Raw genomic sequence first — 27,145 nt, 5'->3', positions numbered from 1 at the left:
GAGCGTGCGAGATATTGCATTTTATGCGCCCCACCATTGAGAGTTACGCTTGACAGAAAAAATTGGTCTAGGGAGGGGTGGGGGACCGCAACTAAGTATGAAAGTAGAAAAGTGGTACTGTTGAGGGAGTGCACTGTACCTATACATTTTACAAGGTTCATATTTGTTCTCACCAAACATAAACGCATGGCAGGGAAAATTGATGTTTCGAATAACAACAGCTCTGACAAACCAAAGTACTGGGTTTGAAACTTCTCAAAACCAAAACTCGAAACGTTTCGGAAATTCAAAAGTGCAACTGTCACAAATACGCAACTTCCAAAATAGAATCTTGAATTGTCTAAACCCTAAATAACAGCTCTACTGTACCACAAAATTCTAAAAATACCTTCATATTATAGCCACTAATACAGGCTGGCTATTTCAGAATTTGACTTTTCGAGACTAAGTGATATCAGAGCTAAATTTTTCGAAAATTTGCACATTGGGGATTTCGCACCTTCAGGGCTTGGGGGGTTGGTGTTTCAGAGAACTGACGTTTGGGAACGTCGCTATTAGTAAATTCAAACTTTATTTTATAGAACTTGAATCTCACCACTGCTGGTCTAAAATTTTTATAGGAAATTAATATAACTTACCGTAAACGGGTTTTCTGCACTGTCTAAAATTTTTGGTAACAGCTCATTTGCATATTTCAGTCGCTCGTCATTAGATTCTCTTTTCTTAAGTCCTGTTATGTTGATAATATGGATCTTTAGCCAATCAAGCCCATCTGGACCTAAGGGTTTTCCTAAAGCAAAGACCATCAAGGAACGTGCCAAGTCAGAACCCAAATGATTCAGATGTGGAGGGACTGGATATACACGTCCTCTGAAATCTAAACTGTGTGGTAACCAAAATACTTGGCCCCTGAACTGCAACAGAGTAAAACGTTCAAATTTAAGTGAACAATAAGTAGTAATGCAGCACATAGCAAATGTGTTGCGCATTTCTCTCCAGGATTGATCACATTATCAAACAAAACAGTCCAGTTTCGAATCTACATTGATTCAACTTTTTTTTATTTAGAAGAAGTGCAATTCCTATAGTTTGCCTGATATGGTGTGTATTTTTTTCAGATAGTAGCACTAATTCGAACTAAAACTTCGTAGTTACAGATTTTTTGTTAACATTATCACTCTTGCAATAAAATATATAGTGAGCATGTGTCCGAAGCACATATATTTTAAATGAAGAAGCTACCCTGTTGGCCTACTCAAATAGTCTTTGTTCAAGTCAATTACGTTTTTTTCTCAGCATGTGTTTTTAATAGCTATTTCAAATGACACCGTTTTCATTTAATTCTCATTGCGCTATCCAAACTTTTTGGAATCTCCAGGGAAGGGGTGCTCCCCACCCCCCTGCCGATGCCCTTAAAAGAGAAAATAGTTTCTTACGTGATTAGCCAAGGACAGTTTGTAAAGAGTATCACACCAGAGAGAGTACATATCTGATCTTTTCTGCCTTTCCTTCAGTCGGGCTTTCGAAGCCTTGACTCGTTCTTCCTTTGATGCATTCGCATCAACCGTTACAGTTGGGACTACGGGAGACTGTGGTTCTGGAATATCTAATTTTTTTGATCCGCCATTCTGGAATACCTGGAAAAATTGGGCAATTGAATGCGAACGCGTTGAAACTGCAAATATATCAATAAACGCTTACCTTCACAGCGATGTCCAAAACAGGTTGGTTTATTCTCCAGGGTATACTACCCAGTTGATTCAAACAATCTAGAACAGGGTATATCTGCTGTTGTGGTATACTTTGGAGTATTCGCCATTGCTGAACCTAAACTCAGAACCAATTATATTCCTTATTTTTATTACTTTATTTACAGTCCGAATGTCGCCTTGTCCATAGGACAAATACTATCATAATCGCATTTCTTAATGAAAGATATTTAACAATTTTGTGCTCAAGATATAAAAAATTAAGTGGCCTGTGAAATTCTACAACTTACAGCTTGGTAAGGCAGTCTTATAATTTTTTGACCAGCTACCAAGTATCCTCCATGGTGGACAGTATGCCAGGGTACTGGTGGAATCACTGATGGTACATCTGTGGTATCAAAATCCAAGGTATCGAGCTGCGCTTGTTTGTATATTCGTGACAAGACTGGATGCGGTTTTATCTACAGTATTAAATGTTTTATTTATAAACATGATCAAGCTTCGTAGGATTCTCTGTACAACGTAAGTTATATGAATATTCAGTAGATTCACTTACCTCTTGCGTAATTACGTATCGAGTGTTTCTAAAGACAGTGTAAAACGCAGGCAAATATCTTTCAGTTTTACTTTTGTTTTTTATACAATTGACATCAATTTTGATATCCCTCAAAATGATGTCATACAAAAATCGACCGAGACTTCCAAAAACAGTTGATGGCCACTCTGTAATTTGTATGTCTGTGGTCGGGCCACTGTGTATTTCTTCATGGAGGAGATTTTGCCAGATAGATCGTGTATTCATTCCGTTGTATCCGTTTAAATACCGATCACAATATTTTCCGTATATTCGGAATATCTTTTTACTCACGCCGTATCTTGACTTCATTTCAATCTAATACGAGATTAATCACAAATTTAATTAGTGATTTATGCGTCGAAAATAATTTGATGCTACGCACTATTGATGAAAATTTTTAGTTGGAACAATACAACTTATACGTTGAAAGCACAAGCCAGGTAATAGGAATATCATTACCTCATATTTTCTAAATATATTGTGGCCAAGATTTCGAGTCAGCGTGTTTAAAGAAGGGCTGAACATTTCGGAACCAGTAGCTAATCGTTTAATTTCTTTTGCAATAACATCAATGTAATGATGCTCATCCAAAACTTTTAGGTAGGGATATATATTTATTGGCCGTTGCAGACTTTCTCCTGTAGTGCATTGCTTTTTCAAAATATCCAGATCTCTTTGAAAGGATTCCGCAATGATACGTCTCCACATCTTCTCAGACTCCATGACTTTCTTTCTCTGTCCATAAAAATACAAAGAAATATTATATAAATTTTCATGGAAGTGATTGTTACAGGAAGCTAGAATACCTTTAATTATAAAATTGAACTAGAATTATCGAATGTCCTACAGCTGAGATGAAAGCAGACCATTAAAAGGATTGGCTTCAACTCAATGTCCGAGATTTGATTTTTCATACCTGTTGGTAGTGTGCGAAGTGCCTGATTCACGCATTTCCACGCGCAGTGTACGAAGCGAAAATGGGGGTACGAAAATCCGCACAAAGAGCAGATCGAGGATAGGGGATCTCTACGTGACGAATATTGTTGCATCAAAAACTTTACACTTACACGGACCGAGCGTGAGTACAACTAGCGCCACGAATGGTCAAATTTATCCCTATTGATGGGACTTACACGTCCGGTAGTTACTTATCATAATTAAAAGAAAAAATCAAAAATTTATGTATAAAAAATGCTTTCTCCCAGTGTAAGAAAAGTAAAGGTTAATTGTTGCGCTACCAGTTGTTATAATAGTCTCAGAAATAGCGAGTAAACCGTTATTTAATATCTCTATGCGATAGGGCGATTCATAACGATTGATCACTTTCGTGCCATGGCGTAGCAAAGGTAATTTATAATTTTGCTGAGCCATTGGATTGGACAGGGCAAAATGCCCATCGGTTGGGACAAATACGGTCGATTTGGCGCTGTCGTCAATTTCGCGCACAGTCTCTATACCGATCTTTCGAGTTTAGTCTTAGTAGTCAAGTTATTCTGTCCGAAAAAAGAGAAAAAAAATGTGAGTGAACAGAACAGGCTGATCGTTATATGTATATTGTGTAGAGGGGGCTTAGAAAGATTCCCAAGATGTCCTGTGTGCTTTCTCCACCATATTGAAACAAAAGGTAAATTTTCTTTCTTTGTGATAACTCGATCCCCGTCGTGATACAATAATTTACACCGGATACTTTTTGGTTACTTTTTTACGCTCTACAATTAGCGCGTAAAATTGAGAGATTGAAACTTAGCATTCCATTTTTTCTCCTTTCTCGTGATACATATCGAAAAAATGTCGCTTATCAAATTTGTACAGCAAGCTAAGTTTTACAATGTCATTTGTTTCTTCTAGATCAGTATTACCACTTTTAGCGTACTGCAAAGTCGGCAAGTTTTATAGCTCGCACGATGATCTGAATCGCCGATCATTTCATGGCGACCACCTTCGGTAGATTTGTAACTTTAGCACGTCAATCTTCATGCAATTTTATGAGACACGTAGCCTTGCGTTTTGACGAAAAACGAATTCTTACTTCTGTTTCGTCATTTTGAAATTTGGAAGTACCATTGGGAGTTCTGTTTGCCTGGTTGTATAAGCTTTGGAATATTCTAAAGAATTTCACACTCACTCCTATCTTGAACAGTTTCATCCATAACAACTTGTGCTTGACCGAATCGTATGCTCTAATTTTGGCTACGAAAAAACAGAAGAATTCTTCGCTTGCCTGGCTTAGGCTTATTTGAATAATCGAGTTTACGGGGAAGACGTTGTCGATACAACATAGTCTTATACAGATGGATTGTGCGCTCTGTTCTCCGAGCTGAACTCTGAAGACGTGACAAAACGGAGAGAACAATAGCTGCGGGAATTTCCTCTCACTGAAATCGATGAGTTTGCAGGGCAAACACATAATTATACAAATATACCCTGCTTGCCTTATCGCTTTGGCCGCCTGGCTGCTGCTCCCTACCTTTTTGATCATTCAACATAAAGAGGACTCCGACAGAACTAGCTCTGTCTTTCGGTCTTGGCTTTTGGTAAATGGTAAGTACGGTGTTGCCGTCTGGTGGTAGAAATTGAAACTACTCAAATTGGGTCAGCTGTCACGAACAGCTTATGCATAATAAAAAAATACTGAACTTGTATTTAATTATTTAAACCTTATTAGGTATTATTTGCACTTATTATTGATTTTGTATTTTTTCTATTAAGTGAACAAATTCGATACCACGATGGAAAATACCGTAGATACTATGGGAGCGCGATTTCCTCCAAAAGAAAATAAAAGCAAAATGTTTTGCTGTGTTTATGGGTGCAGTAGTAAGTCTTGTAAAAACTCAGATGTTCGGTTTCATTATTTTCAAAAACAAAATAAAAATTTTGTCAAGATTGAAAATGCTTTTGGAGTTGATGAAAAAATTGACCGTAGAAAAATATGGCCACGAGTTTTAAAAATAGGCAAAGACATTACAGATTACATGCAAGTTTGTTCATTGCATTTTAAAAAGCCTGATTATTTTTTACCAGGTGATTATATTTATTTTTCGGCTACATTATTTGATATTAATTTTTTTATTTCTTAAAATAAACTCAAAACATTATTTTGCTATGCAGATTTTGGTTCTAAAGGTAAAAGACGTTTTGAAACAAAATGCAGTACATTCTTGCAATTTGCGTCGTAATGATAAAAAAACAGAATGGATTGAAATTAAAAATAATGACAGAGAGGCAAGAAGATTACGAAGAGGTAAAATATTTTCAACCATCAACCTGCTTGTTTTACAAAATCGGATGCATCAACTAATTCAACTAATCTTTATTCGACTTATGAATCCGATGATCAGAGAAATCTTTGCCAGTTTTAGCTATCGCTGTAGTTATTTCATGAGGGTTTCCTCGAGTTTTTGATGATTGCAAACAATAAAACAGTAATTCATAGTATTCATTATTTTCATTTAATATTCCCGTATAAATTAAATGATTAGAATTAACGATTTGCTCTCCTTCAATAAAGTTCCGGCTTTTCGGTGTAGAACCCAAATGAACCAAAATTTCACACAACGACAAAAACATCGTACTTATTGTTCTTGTAAAAATATGCTGTAAATTTTTTTACATTATTCGACTCACTGAATTATAGGTCAGTGTATAAATGCATTTGTATCTTGATGGCTACTTCGTGACCACTGGTCCATCAACTGACCCGAATTCACTAGTTCAATCTTTCGCCACCAGTTGGCGTAGGTACAACTCCCAGTTACCATTAGCCGCCCCGCAAGACCGTACAGTCTATCTCTATAAGTCTATACTATACAAGTTCTTCCTTTGCGGAACACAGTGGGACGAAGTCCTGAAAAACCGGATCAACTTCTATTTTCAAATATAAAATACCATTTTGCACCATTTTGTGCAACGACCCAATTTGAGGGTTTTAGGTCTATTTTTTTTAGTCTAGTTTATTAGCTTATGAAATTTACAAAAATTGGGCTGCTCCCACCTGCTCCTTTGGCTGTAACGATTTTTGTTCGTAATTCGTGCACAGCTTGAGGGGGTCCGCAACATGTTACGGCAGGTTTTCAGTACGTACAATAGGAGACTAAAAACCAGCTCGGTTATTTTATATTCGCATTGTTTATAGTAAATGTTATTAATAATTTGTGTTCAAGGTTTCTTGAGAAGCAGCATATGTATTATTGTTTTATCTGTCAAAAATTATATGAATAAATATTACGGCCACGTGTTTTTGTGACCTTAATATTGGAGAACAAACTTACAAATAAAATGAAAATAGCTATAGAAAAGCGTAGTTTATCAAATGAGTTAGATAGTACTTTATTCACTATGGCTTACGTTAAATATTTGAAGTTTTCATATGAAAATCAGTTTTAAATTCTCTGTGGATTTGCTAGAAGGTCTAGTATGGAAGCATTACTCTATATACGGAAAGAGGTTTTGAACATGGTGAAAGAACATTTGAAGAATGGATTGCCGCTTTATTGGAACATCTTGAGTTGCAAGTCGCGAGGAGAGTGACCGTTTGGTTTTTATATCGAACGATATAAAGCAATCCTTTTTAATGTTATTTAACACAATGAAAACAATGTGGCAATCGGTCTGTAGAGAAAAAAATAAGTTTCACAAGAAATATAAGTCGTGGCTTAATGTGCACGTGTCCTTTCCCGCACCTGCTACTTCTCAGAAGACATCGACCAATAAGAGTGATTGCCCTTCCAAGGAGTTTGAGTTACCAAGTGAGAGATGGAAACGGACGAGAACTGAAGCAGTCCGTGCAATGTTGACTACAAACGAGTCTCCATATGCTGTTCAATGAGCCTTCGCTCCTCCGGACAATTAAATACATCGAACGTTATGAAGAATGCAACACTGACGAGTCGAACAAGAGCTTCAAGTACCGAAAGGCTTTGGAAACATCATCCGAAGTTACATCATCCGCAGATGTTACACTTTTCTATTTAGTGGACCGTAAAATGTCAAAGAGTGACTATCGAGAACTGAGATCTCTGAGGCATTGGGCAGCATCACGAAAATTTCCGTGGCAAAAAGAAAAAATCTGTGTTATTCACCCCGTACGGCTATGAGTATTACAGAGAGCGAAGCAGAGGTTCAGCTACAGGCTTTACTGAACCAAATAGTTCAGCGTATTATAGTACTTCAACGTGAAATTATTTCGAGTACAGCGGACGAAAATGTTAAGAAAATATCCCTTACATGTAAATGCGTCTGCGAAGGAAGCCCTGGACAAAGTGTATATAAAAAAAAGTTTCACGACGACAACAATCCGACTCAAGTGTGTTTTTCACTTCAGTCGTGCAATTACAACTCGTGTCTGTCGATGACAAATCGAATGCAAAAATTGTGATGTCGCACAATCCTAGGCCTTCGTCTCCTCCATTCTGTAGACCGCTAGGATTACAGTTTTTGCACGAAAACATAGAATCGATTGTAAACGAAGAACGTACATCAAAGATCAGATAAAGACACTTGTCCCTTGTGAAACAGTACTAAATTAGTACGGAATTTCAGTTGAATATAAATTGGGTTAGCGATGATCGATGGGAAACTTTGCACCGCATTGACATCTTCGAGTTCTTCTTCTTCACTCTATGTTGCTACTTATGTGGAGCTACATCTTAAGATTTTATTAAGATTGACGCTTTTCTACAAAGAAAAGTCAACGAGGCCAATTTTAGGTTTGGACTATATATGTTACATGGGTGGATACGGTTTTTCGAATTTCGTTTGCAATTGTCCTAGAAACTGAAAATTTAAAAATCGCAAGCACATACTAAAGAAGAAAAACGAATTGTACAAGAGACCAAGAGCATTATTAAAAAGGCCTTCCGTACCAAATTAGGACTAATCGTTTATTATTTGAAGCCTGGATTCGGCAGTACCAATGATAGTAATGTACAGCTCGGCCCTTTTTAGAAAATTTAACTGTGTTTGCCATGATAACGGGGGTCAACGAAAATTTAATCAAACGATTTTACGTTTTATGTTACGTTTATTTCAAGCGGCCATGAGATGCATAATGACAAATTTTAAGAATATGCGGATGAAACTGCGCGACTATTTGCTGAACTATATCCGTGGTATTCTCAGTGCACAAAGTTCTAATTCATGGTGCATAGATAATAGATAATCCATTATTATGCATCGGCCAGCTATCCAAACATGTTCAAAAAACTAAAAACAAAGACATCAAAAGTATTCGAGAAAATTTATCACGAAAGTGTTCGAGATCCAAAGCAATAGAAGGTGTTTTCAACTGGCTCATGGTATAACATCTTATCCGTACATTTCAAGTTTCCGTAAATTACCCGAGAAAAAATGCGCAGTTTATCTATGGTAGTTGTAGAATTGTTAATCCCAATGTTACGTCTTTCAGACCATAGATTCTTTTCCCACACTCTTACAATCACATCACCTCACTGCTTTAGTTTACATCAGCGGAATGCTTCATACTTCTGCACTGCAGCTAGCCACTGCTTCGCATGCTTCCCCCCATATACGCACACTCAAGTCATCCTTCATTCGGCCAACTTCTGAATTTACCTCTCTTCCCTTTTTCCTCCTTCACGTCTTCTCATTGCAGTTTCCATATCTTTGACAATGAATCAATTATACTCTCAATCATTCAACTCCTTAATGCAAGTTCCTCACATTTTCTCTGATCCTCGGATGCGGTCATCGATGACCGCTCGTCGAGATCACTATTATAAACCTCGTAACACCAACGTCAATTACTATAAAAACTGATTCTGGTTTTGACGACGATTTTGACGAGGAAATTCTATTGCATTAATTAATTTTATAATAATTGTAACTTTTGACGATGTTTTTGCTAAAAGAGAAATGCTTTTTTCATTTGTGTATCTAAATTTTTTTCAAGTATTGACGAATTGAATTGACCGCTACGGTCCCACCTTTTAAAAAATCACCTCAAAGCTCTGATATTGAACCAAGGCCTCTGAAAATACGTATCTAGGGGTTTTTTGAGTCGCTGATCACGAATATGAGGTCATATTTTGAAAATTCAAAATGGTGGATCCGCTATAGTCGATCCAATTGGGCAATGTGCCAATAAAAATTTCAATCTCGTAAAATCTTACTTTATCAGGAATATTCCTTCAAATATACATTAGAAATAAATATTTCAGTTAATTTGAGATGAAATTTGAGATAATTAAAATTCGTAGTTCCATACCATTATCATTGATAGATATATGTGCGTGCGTGCGTCATAATAGGAATATTGAATAAAAAACAATAAAAAAACACAAAAAACAGAAAAAGCAACAAAAAACAAACAAAAAAGTGGAACTAGATGCTCTCCACGTCCTCTTCGTTAGTTCCGGGTAGGACTAAGAGAGAGACACGAATATAGACAAACAAAGATAAGATGGCATTTGCCATCTTGGATTTAGAAATCATAAAGTTATGACTTCAGATTCGTGATCAGCCATTCCAAAATCCCTCAAATGACTAAATTCAGGCCAAAATATTGAGCAGAAAGATATAAGATATAAAACTTGACGTCCACCATATCGGGTCCACCATTTTGAATTTTGAAAATCTAATGTCAGATTCGTAATCAGCGACCCCGAAAACACCTGAGTACAAAGTTTTAGAAGAATTAATAAGTTTTTGGAATTTCACGTCCGCCATATTGGATCCGCCATTTCGAATTTTGAAAATCTAATGCCGGATTCGTAATCAGCGACCCCGAAAACCTCCAAGTACCAATTTTCATCGAAATCGATGCAGATGAAAAATGCATGACTGAAAGGGTTAAGCCACAAAACATTCGTCATTATCTTGGTAATAAGATTTTGGAAAATGTGGACCTTGAATTTGCAATCATTAACCTCAATAACACCCTTATACCTATCATCATTGAAATCTGACGTAATTCTTTCGGATATGTACACTACATTAGGTCTACCATTTTATTTGCAGTATTTTTGACTTCGGATTCATTATCACCGACCTCGAAAGCCCCTGTAAACTAGACTTTGTTTGAATCGAAGTTCATTTGAGGTTTCCTCTCCTTTTTCAGGATTTCGTTCCATTTTGCGGAAGCCTGCTTGGTCTTCTGATATTGCTTCGGTATTTTCGGCCCATTTCTCCAAACAGACCTGTATCTATTCTGAGTCAAAAGATCACTGCACCTACGAACGTTGATTGAAATGAGGCGAAACGATGCGTACGATACTTGAAGAAAACAGTGGATTACGAATTAAAATTGAGCAACGGGGATCAAAATTCTAAAGAACTGATCGGATTTGCGGATGCGAACTGGGCAGAAGACAGAGATGATCGCAAATCAAATAGTGGACACATCTTCAAACTCAACGGTGGAATCATCAGCTAGAATTGCAGAAAACAGAGTTGTGTGGCGTTATCATCCACAGAAGCTGAGTTCGTGGCACTAGCCGAAGCATGTCAGCAGGTAACTTGGATTCACAGAATACTAACGGATTTTGGAGAGCCTCAAAAGAATCCGACAATTATAAACGAAGATAACCAAAGTTGCCTGAATAAAATAAAATCAGGTGACTATAAAAACATAACGAAGCATATTGACGTAAAGTACTATTACGCAAAAGATGCTAAAGCCAAGAAATTTGTTGATTTTTAATTCTGCTGCACCGAAGAAAACGAAGCCGATATGTTGACAAAGCCGCTTGGACCAAACAGCATAAAGATGATATGCGAGAAGATCAGACTAGGAAACTGGAAGGCAGATGCGTCGTTGAGGGGGAATGTTGAATAAAAGTGTCAACGACACAATCATAAAGGCCAACACAGATTCACATACACATTAACTCTCGCATACAGACAACACATTTACACGGAACAAATACACAAGGTATACAATGTTTACCTCCTTCTTGATACTTACCTCTTGTGTATGAAAAGTTAGTCGTTACAGAATAAACATACAAGACAGACGTACAGAATTTCTCTCACAATATATATAAACTGTTCTCTAATTTATTTAACCATTTCCTCTCCTAATAAAGTAATTCAGGCAACTGCAGATAATTTGCAACACGAAGATGATGTTGGTGGTGGTGTTTTTAAAAAAATCAATTGCCTCTGAAATTGACTTTTGTCAGTTTTTCACCTCTATTTCGGAGAATTCCCACTGAATCACAGTGAATCCTAGAAACGAGCTTAAAGCTTATAAAATTCAGTAAATTTTTATAAAAAATCGTTGTAAATGCATGATTGAAAATGGCGACAGTTTGAGGCGAACATATATTTTTTATGCTCGGAAAAACACAACTTTCATGAAAATTTCAAAATGGCGAAACAAAGGTAAAAATTCGTTTTTCGTCAAAACGCATGAATATGTGTCTCATGAAATCGCTTCAAGATTGAAATGCCAAAGTTACAAATCGATCGAAGTCGGTTACCATAGAAGGATTGGCGAATGCATATTGGGCTTTCAACGTCAGATCGACCTGACCAAAAGCCTGACCCTCTTCGAATTTTTTTAAACTCCGCGAAAACTTCTGTTACTTGTCGAGAGTGTTTGTGATTTTTTAAAGATTTTTATTCGACGAAGCTTAGACATCAGCATTCGGTATAATATGTGCGGAAATCGGAAACGTCCGAAGTGTAATGAGGTATTACTCGAAAACTATTGATAACCGAATGATAACGTCTAAGCATCGTCGAATAAAAATCTAAAAAAAGAATCACAAACACTCTCGACAAGTACCTAACAGAAAGTTTTCATGAAGTTTAATAAGATTCGAAGAGGGTCAGGCTTTTGGTCAGGTCGATCTGACGTGGAAAGCCCCATATGCACTGGGCCAGAGGTATGTTGTAACAGGTTTAACGTTCTAGATAAAATTATTAAAATCTCATCTCTCTATCTAATAGAAAAGTTCTGAACAAATGAAAAAGAAGTAGCAACAGGTGAAAAAGATTGTAATAACAATAGTATGAAAAATATTATAATAACAATAGTATAAAAAGATTATTATATCAATAGTATACGCATGAAGTTGGCGGTGGAGTGAGATGCCGAAAACAAAACAAAAAGCATCTAGCAAACAAAACTTCCTTTGACAGCTGCCATCGGCTGTTTATGACAGTCTTGGACAAACATCTTTATAGGTATCTGTTTCTGACACGCAAAAAATAAACATGCAAACGAGAATTATCAAGATTATTCCCAACAGGAATTGCCTTTTTCGCGCGCTTGCGTATTGTGTATACGACACTCAAGATCGACACGCAGAGGTGAGACTGAGTATGGTTTCAAATATATCATACTGGCAAACATGTCAGTAGAAGTAATGAAACAGAACTCGAGGAGAGTTATATCAGAGAAGAAATAGGTTTTTTCGGATCCTGTAAATCCTTGATTCGGTTAACCACTAAGTAAGGGCCTTCCCAGTTTCTTTGTAGTTTCGGACATCGTCCTTTCTGTCTTCGAGGTTGAAAGAGCCAGACAGAATCTCTGGGATTAAATTTCATATCCCTGGCTCGAATATCATAACGAGTTTATAATTTGTCTGAAGCCATAGAAATTCTACTTATAGCAAAGCTATGAATTTCTTCTACTATGGGGAAAATAATAACTATAGCAAAATAAGTCGCCAAATGCAATTGGGGATGCATGGCATCGGGGGTTTTGTACATGTGAGTGGATTCGTTTACGAAAACAACCTGAGCAGACCTGCATAGAGAGCCAATAGCAATGTCGGGTTGATCGGAAACAACCGATCAACAGTTGCAGACCTGTCATCAAATCAGGATAAATAAATTCACCTGTCTAACAGACACTGTATAAGGAAATAGTGAGGCGCGTAGTGCCGAGGTGGGGTTGGCGCGCGAAGCGCGCAGGGGCGAAGCCCCTAGTAGAATATAAATAAATAAAACAGTAAAATGATGAATCATGCGATGTATCACGTTTACTTGTTGAAGACGGATCATATGAATACAAGGCTAAATAAAATAAGATAATCTCTTTATTATCTATCGATCGACGAATTAAGAATCCAAAGTAAGCCGTAATAACATCACGGCTGGATGTGGATGCGATCCTTGATAGCCGCTCGTTATGATCACCATCATTCACGCCGTAGCAGTTTCAAGGAGCATTATATTGCTTTTTTTAATTCTCTAAATGCGAATTTATTTTGAAATTTTTTTTCAATAAATCTGAAAGTTTCAAACAAAATCTGAAGTAGAATTTATTTTCACAAAAATCTTAAAATTAGGTGTAAATTGGATTAAAAAAAAAAGAACAAAAATGTTGATTGAAAAATTCTGCTAGTAATAGGGTAGAAGATACCGCGAGCTAGAGTATGAAAACAACGAAAAAATCTTTAAATTAGGTATAAATTTTTTTCAAAAAATTTTCATTTAGAGTATCGAAAGAGGAACAAGAATCTTGCTTAAATCGATTATTCCGGAGTGATACTTTAGGATGTAAGGCGAATCAAAGAATTAATTACGCAACAAAAACCTTGAATATTGATTGAACTTTTTTTATTCCCTATTTTGAGAGCCAAGAAATACAGAGAAGTTTTGTTGGACATTTGAGTTTCCGAATTATATTTTCTATGTTATGGCTGGCCAAAAATTGTAAGTGCAGATGTTGAAATTTTAGGGATTATACAATTGTAATATTTTAAATTGTGTTTCCCAATCGGGTATGAAGGTGGAACTTTGTAATTTGATGTGTTTTGAAAAATAAAAATGATATAATGAATGTTCAGATTGAGACAACATTCGCTACCTAGCTTGTTGATATATCTCTTCTCCACGACTCTAATACTGAACGACTAGATTCTGCAAATACGATGCACTATTAGTGGTAATTGTCATCTAACAAAAACAAAAAAAAAAATTGTAGGTATCAGCACATTCTATAAGTTTGAACACTGATAAGTTTGATTGTTCCGATATGTATCACGAGAAAGTTGAAAAAATGGAAAAACCAGTTCTCTTAATTTTTCTCAATTTCTTTCGATATTTCAACAATCAACAGTAAGTGAAAAATGTATAGAACCTCAATTGTATAACGTAAAAAAAGCAATAAAAAAAAGTATGTAGTGAAAATTCTTGCATCACCTCGGGGTGCCGAGTTATAGCAAAAAAAAAATGTAGCCACTTTTTCAAGATGGCGGAGACAGCACATAGGAAATGTTGGTCGACAATTTGAGTCTAAGCACCCCCCCCCCCCCCCCCAAATCCCATATATTATATAATAATCAGCCTGTTCGGTTCATTTGGTTTTAGAAATGTATATAAATTACTGGAATTTTGGACTACATGGAGATATGAGCTGTGCCAGGCTTCAAGGTCATCCGGACGGACACTGCAATCGCTAGAAAAACAAAGACGTCAGTTCGACTCTGCAAGCGATACACGTGACACATCGTATTTTTGTAAACACGTGCGTATAGGTCTGTTTTGTGAGTGGTCAGAGATAAAAGACATGACAAGCTCTAAAAATTAGCTTTTGAAATCGAAGCTATTATACCGGAAGACGTGCTCGAAGTAGTAAATGATACACACTGGAGTCATTTCCGGCGAAATCTAAGCGTCCGCGTCCAAACAGTGAATTTAAAAGTTGGAAGAAACGAAAAAAGACGTCTCCACTCTCTAAAAACAATTGGAAAAATTTTGTAGTAATTTTAATAGTATTTTTTTGCGACCGGACCCCCAACGGGGGTTCTGCCTCTTGCGCCCTCACCAGGGGCGACACCCCTAAACCCCTACCGCACCCCGCCTCTCTTATACTTATATATACATTACACTTATATCACAATATTTCTTTCATGGAGACTAGAGGTAAGGAGGCCGAACGCATATGGCGGAATTGTCGAAAAGTGGATCGTGAAAGTGATGAAAGATCTTGTAGTTCGGGATGTATCCGCAAGCGATACCAGCGCCTGGTTACGAATAGGATACATACGTATTAAATCGACGATTCAAAATCACCGCGCTGACGGAGCCCGCAGTGGTAGCGCCGCCAGGCGGGTACAATCCGTGGATCGTTCATCACTTTCACAGTCCATTTTGCCAGCATTGCGTTCGGCCTCCTTACCTCTAGTCGCATTGATTTCTTTTTTGACTCTAGCTTCCTACCGGTTACAATTTTGCACACTGAGTTAAAAAAAAGTAGTATACGATACATGTGTGTACACGTAATCTTCGTGCAATAATCAATTCACGTACTTCGCGCACTTATATTGTAGTGTACTATGTTATTTTATCGAATAACTTTACGATTATATTAATCATAGAAAATGAATTTCTCACAATCACACAACTATGTATCACGAGTTTTCAGTGAAGGATCTCGACGCGAACGTTGTTTTACCGACAATCTACCGGCAACAGATAGATAACCGAAATTACATCTAATGTATTTTTTTTATCACCTGCATAGGAAGTTCGAGTCGAGCAAATTCAAAGTGTAGAAGTCTAAACTAAACGTAGACGTGTTGCTGCAATACAGCGGACGCGGTCGTAGTCACGACTCTTCACGTCAGATGGTGCTAGTTACACCGGTTTAGCTCAGAAAACTGTTAGGAAAATACCATTTACTAACAGTTGTGTGATATCTCTGAACAGTTTGTAAACTGTGGGAAATCGTGTATTTCGCGCGTCGGCCACAGCGCGCGAAGACGAACTTCCCCGGAAGTATTACACAAAATAGAATACGATATGCGTGCGCGTGTGTGACCCTCGCACTTGCTTTTTGTTACCCTCGCTTCGCTCTGTCGACAAACTATACTTGTGCAAGAATCACATACTTTGCGCACTTTTATCGTATCATACTATACTCATTGTGAAATTTACCGAAAACTCCTTGTATGCATCAATATACATATGTAGACGTTCAAGGAAAATCCTCCATTCGTTTATACAGTACTGTAATATTGTAGCAAGTGGTGCTGTGTAGAATAGAGTATATATTCGGATCAGAAAGGGAAAAAATATCAAAAACGACAGGTAGCGTTAAAGGGGAAAGCACAGCATTAAGATAACAAAAACTGCAGTGCCCTAGATAAAAACCCTGGTCGATTTCAACATTGACGACGTATATATCTCCAAATATCGAACTCCACGTATCTCAAACCCAAAAACCGGGAAGTAACGGTCCCATTCTACACACAATTCTGAACAAAAACTCTCAAATGCATTTTCATTTGAGGCAGGAATAAAGAAATGGCACGGATTCTACGAAATCGCAACAGTAAATTCGTAGAATTAATGCCATTTCTTTATTGCTGTGCCAAATGAAAATACATTGGAGTGTTCTTGTTCAGAATTGCGTATAGAATGAGGTTGTTAAGCCCTTTTTTGCGTTTGAGATATATCGACTTCGATACTTGGAGATATGTAAATCAACGTCGAAATCGACTAGGACACCCCTTAATATTATTTCATGTAAAATAAAGATGTTTAATAACTGACTTACACAAAGTAAAACTGTTGGTGAGGGTTCGGCATTTGTGGCGATGCTTTTCAGAGTAACATGACCAAGTGATTCAAGTTCCATTTGACGTCTAGCCATTTCAGACAATTCCGGTACTGAAAACAATCCTTTGGCTGGCGTAGTCTGCTGACTATCAGTCTTTGATATTTCATCGAGTAGATGGTTTGCGTAAGAAGTATTTGATTTTGTATATATTGGTTCGAAATCTGGGTTCAAGATGCGAATTCCTCGAAGAACCATTTCTCGTTGATCGTTTATGAATACTGATTTGTCCAAAACATCATTGAAACTGATGTGCCGTGCTGCCATATCTGATGAGATAGACTCCAGGTAACCTAAAGTGACATCTAATTGTTATATCAGCGGTAAGGACAATGCAACAATTGAGAAGATTCATTTCATACTGCTGTGAATTTTGTCATAAACTTCGATAATTTCAAAAGAAATCGTCGATCCAATCATACTCTAAAATGTTTTCTCTAGCAATTACATTATTTTTTAGTTAAGGATGAATGAGCCCAACTGTTGGAATGAAAGTTGGGAAAAGAGATAAGGTACCGTTCAAATATTAAGTAACGCCAATTTTTTAAAGTAATTACCCATCGTTAGTGATATCAGCAATTTACTGTCTACCAAAACGTAAAATCGATCAAAATAAGTTCAGTACATTTTTCAATACACTGGGAGATATATTCATAGCTGGTAGAGATTATAATGCCAAACATGCATGGTAGGGGTCAAGGTCAAATACTCCAACGCCAAGAGGTAAATAACTTTACGTATCTATTCAAACTAATAATCGCAAAGCAACATCAACCGGAGAACCAACGTACTGGTCATCTGACTTAGGTAAAAAACCATACTTAATCGACTTTGCAATAGTTGGAGGTATCAAACGTAATTATATCACGGCTGAATCTTGTCTGGAATGGTAAGATGACATTCACCGGTTATCATTGAGTTGAATCGTAAATACTGGAAATAAGGAAATCAAATCAACTTTATAACAAAAAACGGACTCGATAAAATACAGGGAAATTATAGATAATAACCTTTTATGTAATATTCCACTCAACACAGCCGATGATATAGGAAATGCTATGGACCATTTTAACATATTATTACACACAGCTGTTTCTGAAGCTACACCAACCCTCGAACAACGATATTATACCCGAAAAATAGAAAAATTCATAAGGGATACAATACAAGAGAAGAGAGAATTGAAAAAGATTTGGAAAGAAACAAGGTCAAAACATGCAAAAACTGATCTCGCTAGAGCAATCAAAAATTTAAAAATACTACTTCATAGAGGTAAGAATAACAGTATTCAAGAATATCTGAGTAAATTATCGCCAACAAAAGCAGCAGATTATTCGTTATGGAGAGCAACTAAAAAACTCAGTAGACCACAAAAATTTATGGAGCCAATAAAATGCCGTAATGGTAAATGATCTGGATCAAATGAAGAGAAGGCATAATGTTTCGCTGAAAATCTATCTCAGGTCTTTGAGGCACCAATCCAGGAAGATACAGATGAAGAAGAAGAAAATCCATTACACGAATATACTACTAATAGGTACTCAAGATAAGACACCAATAAAAAGCGTCAAAGTTGAGGAAGTAATCAATATTATAAAAACACTTACATAAGTACAGGAAGTTTCCTGGTTATGACCAAATAAATGGAATAATGTGAAAAGTCGTGCCACTAAAAGCGATGGGATTCATAACTATACTAGTCAATGCTTGTTTTCGATTGCATGACTTTCCTAATCAATGTAAAGTTGTACAAATAATTGTTGTTCCTAAACCGGGTAAGGAGCCTGGATCGATAACACCTTATCGACCTATAAGCCTCTTACCTATATTGGCAAAAGTCATAAGATAAAATATTTTTAAAAAGATTAAACGAAGTTATTACTGGTAAAAAATTGATTCCTGATCACCAATTTGGTTTTCGCAACCATTGAACAGAATTACTGCAAAAATAAGAGATGCATTAGAAAACAAAATGTACTGCAATGCTGCTTTTCTAGATGTGGCTCAGGCATTCGGTAAAGTTTGGCACAAAGGTTTATTAATTAAGAAAGAATGTAAATTCGAAAAATTGGTGGTTTCGAAAAATTAACGACGAAGCCAGAATTCGAACCTGGCGTCTAGAGATGCTTGACCGGAAGCCTTACTCCACTAGACCACCTAGCCGCCCTGACTCTGTTATCGTTAATTTCTCTCATCACCAGTGAATTCGAATTTGTTTTCCTGTGCCCGGTTTATGTGTGAATAAGAAGTTTCTTCTCTTCAAGCACTGTGCATATGGAGGACTATAAAGTGTAGATGTTGTGTTTACCCTTTTGAATCCTTGCTTCCGATGAGAAGCCACGTAAGACAAGCAAAGCCGTCTAATGAATGATATGCGGATGTGGAAATCATTTTTTTACGAGAAGAATATTGTTGAAAGAATGTAAATTCGAAAAATTGGTGATTTCGAAAAATTATTTTATTAATTAAGCTTAAAAAATATTATTCGGAGCCTTTCTTTCTCTTTCTTGAATTCTATCTATTAAATCGAACATTCTAAGTGAAGATAAACGATGAAATAACTGAACTATTTCAAATCAAGGCAAGAATACCCCAATGTAGTGTTCTTGGTCCAATATTGTATTTATTATATTCTGCAGACATACCAACTTCAGATGATATAAACACTGCTACTTACGCAGATGACACAGCAGTACTCTGTTGCCAGCAAACTGAAATTTTAGCTACAAACAAAATGCAAGGCTAGCTGAATAAACTAGAAGACTGACTGAAATTATAGAGAACCAGAGTAAACGAAGAAAAATCAAACCATATCATATTCACAATAAGGAAAACAATAAAACTGTCAATATTTATTAGTAAAAAAATCATTCCACATTAAATATCTGGGAATCTACGTGGATCAGAAATTAACATGGAGACCTCATATACCTATGGACTAAACGAAAACAATTGAATTCGAAATTTCGAAAAATATATTGGCTACTAGGTAGAAGATCAGAAATCACACTTAAAAAGAAAATCTTACTGTATAAAAGTGTACTCAAGCCAGTTTGGACGTATGTCATTCAACTGTGGGAATGTACATATAATTCAAATATTGAAATCTTGGAAAGATTTCAAGCGAAAGTACCGAGAGTACCAGTAAATGGTCCATTGTTCCTGACGAATCAGATAATCAGAAAAGACTTGGGAATACCTACAGTAAAAGAAGCGAGTGAGATATTTCAAGAAATATAAGGAGAAACTAGAAATGCATCCGAACGAATTAGCAACATATCTACTTACTGAAATAATCAATGTTACAAAACTGAAGAAATACAAGATATTGAAATAATTAAATAATTATTCCTTGAAAATTCAACTAATAACTCAATATTTAAATAAAATTATACGTATATAAATTTTGAAGGAACACGGACCACTGGGAAAGAGTTCACATGATACCATGTCATTATTTTATACATACTTCTTATTGTCAACAGAGACAGATTGTAGTAAAATAAAGGATAGAAAAAGAAAACATTGAAAGTTTATAATAATACAGAGAGATGTACTTCAAAATGGAAAATAAGGGAAAGCCAAAATAACTGAAAAAGTAATTGCAAATATGGGAGAAAAGTGCTACTTTTGTCTTACAGATGAGGGAACCAAATAAAGAGGGAATAATATGCCACTTTCGTTCCGTTTTCAGGTAAAAAAAAAGTGAACATTATGGTTGAGTCGAAAATAAATACATTTTGAGCGTATATGTCACCGCGAATTCTATGTAACTTTAAGGGGGTATTCTAGTGTAGAAATTTGAAAAAATCGATTTTTTTTTTTTTATATTTTCAAAGCTTAACCTTTTAAGAATGTGTCCTTGAAAGGACAAGTCAAAATTTCAATTATTTTCAGAGATATAGCTATTTTAGTGACACGTCTTCAATACTGGCTCGGCTGGAACGAATACTTTAAACGCGTTTTTCTCAAAACTATATTTTTCAAAACGGTTGACATGATTTCTCAAGTTCTATTGAACCGATTTACTTGAAATTTGGTGAGAATCTTCTCAATACATGTCTCTATCGCACGAACCATTATTATAACGAAATAATAATTTTTACTATTTTTAAAAAATTCAGAAACGTCCAAAAAAGTCAAAAAAAACGTATTATTTTTTTCGGACAGCCGTAATTTGGCAAAAAAAAATTTTTTTTCGACTTTTTTTTGGTTAGTACGATAGCTGCATTTATGTAGATTAATAATCTTTTTTTTTTTTTTTTTCTGATGACCACAAGGTTAGAAATCGTGGCGACGAGGATACTGCCTTTTGTTTTCCCCTTCCACTTCAAGGACGCATAATTCCATGAAAATTTATTTTTTTGTTTTTAAATTCATTTTGTGTGCTCTTAATATATAAATAAATAAATGATAAAAAAATGGATAGTAAAAATATCAATTGCTTTTATTTTATTCGCCGTCAAAAAATGCTCGAAATTCGGGCCTCTAGACTAGAATACCCCCTTAAAGCAACGTACGATTGGTATCCTCGGATTGCGAGGATTACGTAATATTTTAACGGCGCCATTTCCCCGTTCAAAAAATCTTCACCAGTGCCGTTTACGTCAATAATATTGGACGCAAAAGAAAAAACATTCTTACCATGTGACAGAAATGCATATAAGTAAATTCTAATAACACAAACTTAGGTATCAACAATATCAGGAAAGTATTTATTATTAGCACATTCGAAATTAGTAAACTCTGGTGTTTTTGATCCAATTTCAATATTTCTTTCTCTCGAAAAATTCTCAAGTACTCTTTAGAATGATCTGTCACCGAAGAATACAACTCAGCAATAAAAAGTCAAGCTATTATTCATATTTTTTATTTTCTGAGTTCAATTTTCAGAAAATCATAGTATATAATTGTATTATTTTAAGGGAACCCAACAAATTTTAAGATTTTGTGATTTTCCATGATACATTGTTAGATGTACACTAAATACAGGTACCTCTAAAGTTTAAATAAAAAAAATTTTAACATCTCCCTGATTTAGGGATATACCCTATATATGTCTTCCACCCTGTATAACGGTGGAATACAGCGAGTCAAACTTGTGAAACGATTGAGTAATTACCTTGGTGATTTTGATGGTCTGCGATACGCCCCACACATTCGAATACAGCAGCGTACGTTTGTGAATTGGTCTTCAACGAATCCTGAGCTATGATTCGCAAAAACACTTTCAACTTCTCTAGGTTACCGACTGACGCAAATCCATGTAATATAGTGTTGTAGTGAACAATATTGAGACCTCTAAGTACATACTTCAAGTACTTTCCTCGTTTTCTATACCATAATAATGTGCGTGATGCTTCGGATGTCAATCCACAGTTGACGCAAACGTTCAGATATGCATGCAGGTTGCGTTCAAAACTCGTTTTTTTACCCAGCTCTTCTAATTCCTTAATTTTCATTTTCATATTCTCGTCTTTGTTGTGTCCATCGGTGTGAGCTTTTGATTTTTTCTCTTTCTTCCTGTTATTTAAACGAATTTCGAGTGAAACAGAACATACTTATCAAAACACGAATATAGAATAGATTAAATAAACATTCAATATTTAGAGTAAAGAGTATAAATCTTTGCTTTTATGAATAGTAGTATATAATGCTAATATATGAGAATAATACACTTATTAGGGTGGTCCTTGAAAAGGTCATTTTTCAATTTCGACTGTCCTATTCCCCAAGTCGGTTTCAAATCATTCAAAAAAAATTCCCAAATCATTTCAGATTTTTACCTCAACTCTAACCCTTCCCGCCAACGGGATGGCTTTCCCCATTTAAAATACACGTGTTTCTGACACATTCTCAGTACATATTTTGATGTATTAGTAATAATGTTCGAAAAAATCTGTAACTGCGAGGTTTTAGTGGGCATTAGTGCTACTACCTGAGAAAAAAATCTCATCATTATACCAGGCAATCTCAACAAATAATTCAAGAATAATTTTTCAATTTTTCCAGATTTTTACCTCAACTCTAACCCCTGCCACCAACAGGATGGATTTCCTCATTTAAAGAAAGTTTTTCCGTAAAAAACCGAAAGTCAATTTTTCGGTTATTTTTTACGAATATTTCACCGAACGCTCCCCTTAAAATATACATGTTTCGGACACATTCTCCGTATATATTTCATCGTGAGAGTAATAATGTTCAAAAAAATCTGTAACTGCGAAGTTCTAGTGGGCGATAGTGCTAATATCTGAGAAAAAAGTCACATCATCATATCAGGCAATCGCGACCAATTGTACACCCATGAAATGTGATTTGTTTTTATAATTATTTAGAGGAAGTGCAATTCGTCTAGATTGTCTGGTAGGGTGATTTGAATTTTTCTCAGATAGTAGCACTTATACTCAGTAAAACCTCGCAGTCACAGATTTTTTTGAACATTATTACTCTTGCAATGAAATATGTATGAAGGATGTATCTGAAACATGTGTATTTTAAATGAGGAAATCCATCCCGATGGCGGCAGGGATAAAAGTTGAGGTGAAAATCTGAAATAATGGAGGAATTATTTGGAACCAAATTGGGAGGTACGACAGGCAAAATTCAATCATGACCTTTCCAAGGACCACTCTAATATGTATAACATAGGGAGGTTCAAAAAATATGACAATCTGATTTTTTTCGTGCACGCGTTTTGAGAGTTTCAAGATGTAAAATAAATGCCGGGGTCGCAAGGAAGACGTATACAATCAACTTTTAGAGGTCGTGAGTGAGAAGTTCGTCGGGGAAGGTCAATTATTGATGGAAGTAAAACCGTTAGGATTCTTTTGGTGATGCTTAATATTTTTTTTTAATGTAAGTTTCCTTTCTTCAACTTTGATTATAAAATTAAATATAAATTCTCAATATATTTATACTCTATGAACACCTACTAAAGTCTTTGTAATTATATAAATTGTTTCTTCCAATAAATAGCCTGATGATGGCTGGCTGGGCCCAGCCGTAAAGTCGCCAAAGAATCTTAACGGTTTTACTCACATCAAAAACTGGCATTCCCCAACCAGCTTCTCACTCATGAAAACTGACATTTAATGCATTTCATATTTTATCTCAAGACTCGATTGACGGATCCTTATGAAGAAAATTATGAATATCCATTACCAAAAGACCATTTACGTGAATTAATTTGGACGCGAAGGACCACTCCCAAGGTGCCGAAAAACATTAATTTGAGTTAGAAATTGTTATATTTTGAAATCGAGTAGGTGTAACAAACATTTTTTTTTCTTCATTTCATTGCTTTAGGTGTAGGTATAGTACCCCCACGAATTATTACAGATTTTTGTGAGTGCTGCGCCACGTCGGAAATTGCGATTTTTGCACATTTTTGCCATTCTTTTACTATTTTGACCATGTCTTCAGGAAAATTTGACTGAATATCCTTGGAATTTCGAGATTACACTTTCAAGTAATAATATGCTTAACATCCAGCCTCGTCACCTTGCATTTATATGAGAGCTTTGAGTCGGTGAAATGTCTTATGTCTAGGGTGAAAATTACATTTTTGTTCCAGTTTATTAACAACTCAAAGTAAATTAAGATGGGAATACCGATATTTCTTTTCTACTTGCACTTATTAACACCATTAATCGCAGCAGCTTGTCCCTACGTGCACCCGCTCCTTGAGAAATCAATACAATATAAATAACATTTATCACAGAAAATCCTATTCTAGACAAAAACAAAAAGAAGAAAAAGAAGAAGAAAGAACGTCTCTATGCAAACCGTTCACAATCTGTTCCACGAATGGATTTGTTATAGATGTTCCGCAGAGTTTATGAACTTTGGGTCTATTATGCAAACTATGTTCTTTGCCTCTCCACCGCCGATTTGACGAGCTGTCCTATGTCGTTGGGTTTTCAGCGTATTCGAACCGTCCTTTCTTTCGTAGTATTGCCTTAGGCACTTGCTCGTGAAGAGCAGGACTATGGCCGTGCTGCGTGTAGGCCGTGTCCACGAAGAAAACCTTTGGAGCTCGGGCAGTCCAGCAGCCGGGCTTTCGACACAGCAGCCAATAAACTCCGATACTATGGTTCTTGTTTCAGGTTTTTTCTCTTCCGAAGCTGGTATTTGCGCATCAGCTTCGTCTACTGATGTTTGCTTCGGTCCATGTTCAGGCGGCATTTCGGCAGGCGGTGTGAGACGACAGCTTGGTATTAGTACGCGAATCTCTTTCGACTCTGTATGGTGATTTCCAATTCATTTTGAACCACGGTCGTCAACCGGCCAGCTATTAGCACGGCCTGTAGCTCTAGACGTGGAATGGAGAGCACCTTCATCGTAGAGACAAGATCTTCGCTTGCCACTGATTTAACGTCTACGCGGCTATTGACGTATTGAATCCTAGGGTAAATCATGGCTGCGTAGGCTAATTTGCTAGCATCACAAAACACGTGGAGATTGTTCTTGCATACCTCCACATTACAGATCAGGTAGCAACGCGGTATTTCCACCTTTTTAATGGATGGAAGGTCATCAATCCACCTTTTCCAACTTGCGAAATCGGCGTCACCCAAATCCTCTTCTAATTTAATTCTACTGCGACAGACAGCCTAGCGGGTTGAAGACAGACATGAAGATTTGTAGCATCTCGCGTTTTGTGGGCCTCTTTTCAGTTGTGAATAATTTAGTGGGTATCATCGTAAAATCGGTCTCGAAACCGAACATATCCGTTCGTGGGTCCCAAGTTAAGCTTGGCACTCTTTCACAATGATACCGGTGTTCCTTTGCCGTGAGATTGACCGTCTCCTTTACGCGATCATGTGGCGATATGTTTTTCGAGACTACCTCACGGTTACTCACGTCCTGGTAGCTGCAACAGCCAAATCGTCCCACTAAAAAAAACCGAACGGGAGATTTTCTTACTTTTTTATCACTAATTTATTACTACAATACTAAATTTATTATCCCTACTAATTCAGCGTAAGCGTCTTGTGGCGTGGCATTGGTCGAAGCTGCACCAGCCATATCGTAACTTGCCTATATTTCACATCATCAAGGTGTACCTTACGTCAAAATATTTTACTTTTTTATTACTTTTTGAGAATATCAACCTAACATAAGGAATGCTAACCCATAAGGGGGTCAAGAACCCTTATTCCCTAATTCCATAAATAAATCATCTTTCAGGCTAAGTACTAACAGAAATTGATTGCCCTTAAGATCTTTCAAGTTTCAAAAACCAAAGCACCTTTTGCCTAGGAGTACGTAGTTGTGTCGAGATGCATTTTCGGCCGTTTGGGGTGCAGTGGGTTGTCGTAATAAAATGACTGACCTCAAAAACTTCCGTTTTCACCCAATTCGTTTAACATCTTGCGCGACTGATACATTTTACCCACCTATAGAGATCTTCCAAGTTTCAGAAACCTAAGCACCCTTTTCCTAGGAGTGCCAGGAAGCATTTCTGCAAGTTTGGGGTGCAATGGATTGTGCTAATACAATGACTGACCCCAATAACATCCGTTTTCACCCGATTCCGTAGACATCTAGCGCAACTGATATTTTTTACCCACCTATGGAGATCTCTCAAGTTTCAGAAACCAAAGCACCTCTTTCCCAGGAGTACTCAGTTGTGCCGGAAAGCATTTTTGCATGTTTGGGGTGCAGCGGGTTGTGGTAATAAAATGACTGACCCCAGTAACATCCGTTTTCACCCGATTCCGTTCGCAAAGGGTACTTTGGTTTTTGAAACTGGAAAGATCTTCATAGGTGGGTAAAATATATCAGTCGCGCGAGTTGTCAACGGAATTCGGTGAAACCGGACATTGTCGGAGCACGTTTTTTATTACCGCATCCTGCTGCACCCCCAATATCTCAAAATGTCTCAGTGCACATAACTGTATGCCTGCAGGTGCGAACAAACGTCGAATGCAATCAATTGATTTACTCATGGAATTAGGGAAAAAGGGTTGTTTACCACCTTATGGGTTCGCATTCCTTATGTTAGATTGATATCCTCAAAAAGTAATGAAAAAGTAAAAAATTGTGACAGGGTACACCTTAATGGTGTGAAATATAGGTAAGTTACGATATGGCTGATGCAGCTTCGACCAATGCCACGCCACAAGACGCTTACGCTGAACTAGTAGGGGTAATAAATTTAGTATTGTGGTAATAAATTAGTCATAAAAAAGTAAGAAAATCTTCAGCCTGGTTTTTTTTAATGGGCTGATTTGGCTGGTGCAGCTACCAAAACATCGGTTACTCGCCCAGCTATGCATTTTAAACCGGGCTGAGTCGTTGATTTTGATGACGTCCCTGGCCAAT

At 36.6% G+C, this 27,145-nt stretch overlaps 1 protein-coding gene across 8 annotated transcripts in view; it reads right to left on the bottom strand.

Annotated features, from left to right (window-relative positions):
* LOC124178357 (DNA-directed RNA polymerase, mitochondrial) overlaps positions 1-27,145 on the bottom strand; it is a 110,742-nt gene that overhangs the window by 41,087 nt on the left and 42,510 nt on the right. For all 8 annotated transcript variants that reach the window (XR_006869782.1, XR_006869783.1, XR_006869780.1 and 5 more), the window contains 8 exons: positions 21,942-22,342; positions 16,760-17,112; positions 2,746-3,021; positions 2,266-2,601; positions 2,000-2,170; positions 1,702-1,827; positions 1,437-1,637; positions 639-914 (listed from right to left, as the gene is read on the bottom strand). Coding sequence is in view for 2 of the 8 variants with exons in the window: in XM_046561620.1 (XP_046417576.1) it covers positions 639-914; positions 1,437-1,637; positions 1,702-1,827; positions 2,000-2,170; positions 2,266-2,601; positions 2,746-3,021; positions 16,760-17,112; positions 21,942-22,342 (2,140 nt within the window). In the remaining 6 variants the exon portion in view is untranslated. The remainder of the gene's footprint in view (positions 1-638; positions 915-1,436; positions 1,638-1,701; positions 1,828-1,999; positions 2,171-2,265; positions 2,602-2,745; positions 3,022-16,759; positions 17,113-21,941; positions 22,343-27,145) is intronic.

Source organism: Neodiprion fabricii, chromosome 3, assembly GCF_021155785.1.
Source record: "Neodiprion fabricii isolate iyNeoFabr1 chromosome 3, iyNeoFabr1.1, whole genome shotgun sequence".
In the NCBI taxonomy this organism is placed as follows: Eukaryota; Metazoa; Arthropoda; class Insecta; order Hymenoptera; family Diprionidae; genus Neodiprion; species Neodiprion fabricii.
Note: the sequence above shows the minus strand (reverse complement) of the source record. Positions and strands in the feature narration are given on the sequence as shown.